Here is a 4,470-nt window from a genome sequence, read left to right as displayed (position 1 = left end):
GATGTGGCTGCTGGGTTGTTTGGGGGGTGGTTTCTGCAGCTTACCTGGCTGCTTCTTGCTCTGCCTGAGGGCTGCTGGGAGCAGGGGGTGGGGCCTGTTACATGTGCCCGCCCCCTGGGCTCTGTACTGCCGGAGCTCTGCTCCCGTGCGCTCCTGCAGGAAATGACCCCTGTGGAAAGGAGAAGCCATGTGTCTCACTGACTGATTATTTACTGAAATCATATTTATTTATATTTATTTATTTTTACTTATTTATTTCTATTTGTAACCTGCCTGCCCCCATAACCAGGCTCAGGGCGGGTTCCATCACAAAATTCACTGTACAACAAATAAACAGTTAAAATATATCTAAAAGCCTATCTAAAAGCAGTAATCAATCAAAGTAATCAATTCTGGTACATTGCTCAAAATGCTCAGAGTGGCTTCCCATGAAAACCAAAATGCAGATTTTTTTTAACAGTACACTAAAAACATGCTATAACAACAAATTTCCGCAGATAAAGCCAAGAAAACCAAATAAAATGGTACTTTCACAACCATTGCAGATGTTATTTACTTTATTCGATTTATATCCCGCCCTCCCTGCCGAGACGGGCTCAGGGCAGCTCACATAGAATTACAAAAATAATCATAAACATAATATAAAATAATCGTTTAAAATCCTCCTAAAACATCAGAACATATTAATAAAACATTGGAACAGAGTCAATAAAAGCGGGAGCAAGATTGTTTATAAAATGGTTTAGGCAACTTGGAAGGTTGTCAGCAAAAGAATGTTAACAAACAGCACAACTTTTCTAAGAAATCAGTAATGCAGTCCTATGCAGATTATGGCCTTAGGAAGGAGTAACTCTGCATAGGATCGCACTGTAGTGTTCGTTTGCCTCCAAGGAAAGCCTTAAGAGAGACCTTAGGACTGTATAAGATTTTGCCCCTCAAGCCTGTTCAGGAATGAAAGGGAACCCTATACTTTTACAATACATTAAACAATAACCCAGAGAGGTAGGCTACCCTCTCTGGATTTCAGAACAATAAGCCACCAGAACCTCTTTTAACTAGAGTCCCCTTCCAGCCTAAGAGCAAGGTTCAGACTCTTAGCTGGCATCTGGGTTTTACACATTAGCACCTCTTCCCAGAGATGCACAATATTTTAACCTCCAATAGTAGCGTATGTGGTCAGCGTTTAGGCTACCGGATTTTAGGCTTGGAACTCAGTTACACATCAGAGACCATTTAAAAACAAGTAAGTTTTTATTCAACACAGAGCATTGCAATTAGACCATAAAGATTTCAAAATAACAAGCCTAAGGCAGTTTGCCTTAACTAAACATAATGCTTCATATTTACCATGTCAGGAACATCTACAGTCCAAATAGTCCAAGGGATTTTGAAGAGAAATCCCATCATTGCACTCCATGTGCTTTAAGTCTCAAAGCAAGTCTTTGTTCTCCAACAGACCGCATGGCAGGACAGCATTTCCAGGTGCAATAAACAGCAGGGAGCAGAGAGCTCACGAACAGGAACTAGAACACAAGAGCAGCAGAGAAAACAGAGAGAACAGAACTCTCTCCCATTGGGAATGACCAGTTATAGGCCCATTCCAGTCACAATCAGCTGTGGCCAGGCAGCCAACTGCAAGTGGGCAGGGGGATGGCCAATTCTTTGTTGTCTTTGGTGCAAGTGGGGATAGGCTGGAAGTTTGGAAACCACGCCTGCAGTCATATGGCCCCCAACTCCAGCTTCTCCATCGGCTATGTGAGCTTCTGGCATGCTGGCCTAGCTTCCAGCATGGAAGTGTGAAGAATGTGTGGTTATATGACAGGGCCATAAAGTTTCTCCGACCAAATGTGGGGCCATATGGCTTCAACAGGAAATACAACACAGCAGGTTATCAGCAAGACATCCCAGGGGAAGACAAGGGCTTTTAGAAATCAATATTTCTATACAAGGACCAAAAAGTGTTATATGATGCTTGAAGTCCTTGCCCAGGATCCCTTCCTGATTCTTTCTCCTTTTATTATTAGGGGTTTTCTTTCCTGCTCTAGCCAGCTTGTTTTCCCAGAAGGTGCGTGAGAGTGAAAGAGCATTCACCTATAGCACAGTAGGAACAGGATCTCAAGTTGGGTGAGTTTCCTTGAACAGATTGCATGGCTGTACAGATATATGAAATTCTATTTGAGCTGTCTTTTCTACCTGAGGCCGCCTTGACAGTATCAGGCAGAATGGAGGATAAGTTTGTCAATGGCTACGAGCCATGGTGGCTGAGGGAAACCTCCCCATTCAAAGGCACTAAGCCTCTGATCCCAGAGCCAGGAGGCAACACCAGAGGAAGGCCTCGACCTCAATGCGCTGCTGTTGGCCATCCAGAGGAACTGGTTAGCCACTGGTTGAAACAAGATGCTGGATTAGATAGACTATTGGTCTTATGGTCTTATGAAGGCCTCAGCCTCTATGCCCTGTTGTTGGCCATCCAGAGGAACTGGTTAGCCATTGTGTGAGACAAGATGCTGGAGTAGATGGACTGTTGGTCTGATCCAGGGGTCATTTCGTAGAAAAAGAGGTGCAGGAGCTCATTAGCATAACTTATTTGCATATGCCACACACCCCTGACATCACCGGATGTATGTCAGAAAGCAACACCCACTGCTCAGGCTCCACTGGACTGTTTTGAATTGCTAGCTATTGGGGGGGGGGAACGTGCAGATCTGTCCTGGCAGAGGAGGGAGAGCGTGTACCTGAATAAAACTTGGTCTTAAAGGTGCCACTGGGCGGGTTTGGGCCTGGGGGGGGAGGCTCTGCAACTTACCTGGCTGCTTCTTGCTCTGACTGAGGGCTGCTGGGAGCAGTGGGTGGGGCTTGTTGCATGTGCCCACCCCCTGGGCTCTTTACTGCTAGAGCTCCGTTCCTGTGCGCTCCTGCAGGAAATGACCCCTGGTCTGATCCAGCAGGGCTCTTCTTATGATCTTGTGAAGGCCTCGGCCTCTATGCCCTGTTGTTGGCCCTCCAGAGGAACTGGTTGGCCACTGTGTGGGACAAGATGCTGGACTAGATGGACCACTGGTCTGATCTTCTTATGGTCTTATGTTTGTAGAAGTCTTGGCTTTCTGTGGGCCTAACCACACCTTTTCCCCAGGGGATGCCCCCAGGTCGGGTGGAGAAGAATGTTTTGAAATTCCGTGTATCCCATGTGTGTGTGGACCCTATTTGGACTGGGACCATGGCACACAGAGAGAAGAGGCTTAAGCCTACCCCCTGTGCCTAGGGTTGCCAATCTCCAGGTGGGGGCCTGGACACCTGATCTCCAGACGACAGAGATCAGTTGCCCTGGAGAAAATGGCTGCTTTGGAGGGTGGACTCTATGGCCTTGTACCCTGCTGAGGTCCCTCCCCTGCTCAAACCCTGCCGTGCCCAGGTCCCCCCCCCCCAAATCACAAGAACATAAGAGAAGCCAATGTTGGATCAGGCCAGTGGCCCATCCAGTCCAGCACACAGTGGCCAAAAAGACCAGGTGCCATCAGGAGGTCCACCAGTGGGGCCAGGACATTAGAAGCCCTCCCACTGTTGACCCCCCCAGCACCAAGAAGACAGAGCATCACTTGCCCCAGAGCCCCTATCTATACCTTGTGGCTAATAGCTACTGATGGACCTCTGCTCCATATGTTTATCTAATTCACTCTTGAAGCTGTCCATGCTTGTAGCCGCCGCCACCTCCTGTGGCAGTGGATTCCATGTGTTAATCACTCTTTGGGTGAAGAAGTACTTCCTTTTATCCGTTCTAACCCAACTGCTCAGCAATTTCACGGAGTGCCCACGAGTTCTTGTATTGTGAGAAGGGGAGAAAAGTACTTCTTTCTCAACCTTTCCCATGCATAATCCTGTAAACCTCGATCATGTCACCCCTCATCCGTCGTTTCTCCAAGCGAAAGAGCCCCAAGCGCTTTAAGCTTTCTTCATAGGGAAAGTGTTCCGACCCTTTTATCATCCTAGTTGCCCTTTTCTGCACCTTTCCCAGTGCTACAATATCCTTTTTGAGGCATGGTGACCAGAACTCTAGGTATTTCCCACTCAAGAGCTGGCAACCCTATATTTATGACCTGAAATGGCTCAGGGGGTGTTATTTGTCTTGTTGGGGGCTGCACGGGGTAACCCAGTGGAACCCTGGCTACCTAGCTTCCTCTCCTGAATTACCTTTTAAAATTGGAGAGGGGTGGGGTGGATTCAAGTCAATAAATGACAGCATGCTTCTGAAATGGCTTGGTGGGAAAACACACCCACGTTCAAGGTGTTATAGTTTCCGCAAACAAAGATTCCTCATAAACCCAGCAACTTTGCAACCGCAGGTACAACTGAGTCATCATTGCTATGAACACAGCAGCCGTTGCAGAGACCGGATCTTCTGTGCCATTCAGAAAGGGCACTCTGAACAAAGGCAAGCCCTGCCAAGGGGTGCCCACAGCAGGGCTATTTTTG

At 47.4% G+C, this 4,470-nt stretch overlaps 1 protein-coding gene across 1 annotated transcript in view; it reads left to right on the top strand.

Annotated features, from left to right (window-relative positions):
* SLC17A9 (solute carrier family 17 (vesicular nucleotide transporter), member 9) overlaps positions 1-4,470 on the top strand; it is a 52,518-nt gene that overhangs the window by 24,695 nt on the left and 23,353 nt on the right. Inside the window, exon 5 of the mRNA XM_015410332.1 lies at positions 2,025-2,124. Within this exon, the coding sequence (XP_015265818.1) occupies positions 2,025-2,124 (100 nt within the window). The remainder of the gene's footprint in view (positions 1-2,024; positions 2,125-4,470) is intronic.

Source organism: Gekko japonicus, unplaced genomic scaffold, assembly GCF_001447785.1.
Source record: "Gekko japonicus isolate JY-2015 unplaced genomic scaffold, Gekko_japonicus_V1.1 scaffold1539, whole genome shotgun sequence".
NCBI lineage: Eukaryota > Metazoa > Chordata > Lepidosauria > Squamata > Gekkonidae > Gekko > Gekko japonicus.
The sequence above is the reverse complement of the archived record's forward strand: the minus strand, read 5'-3'. Positions and strand labels throughout refer to the sequence as shown.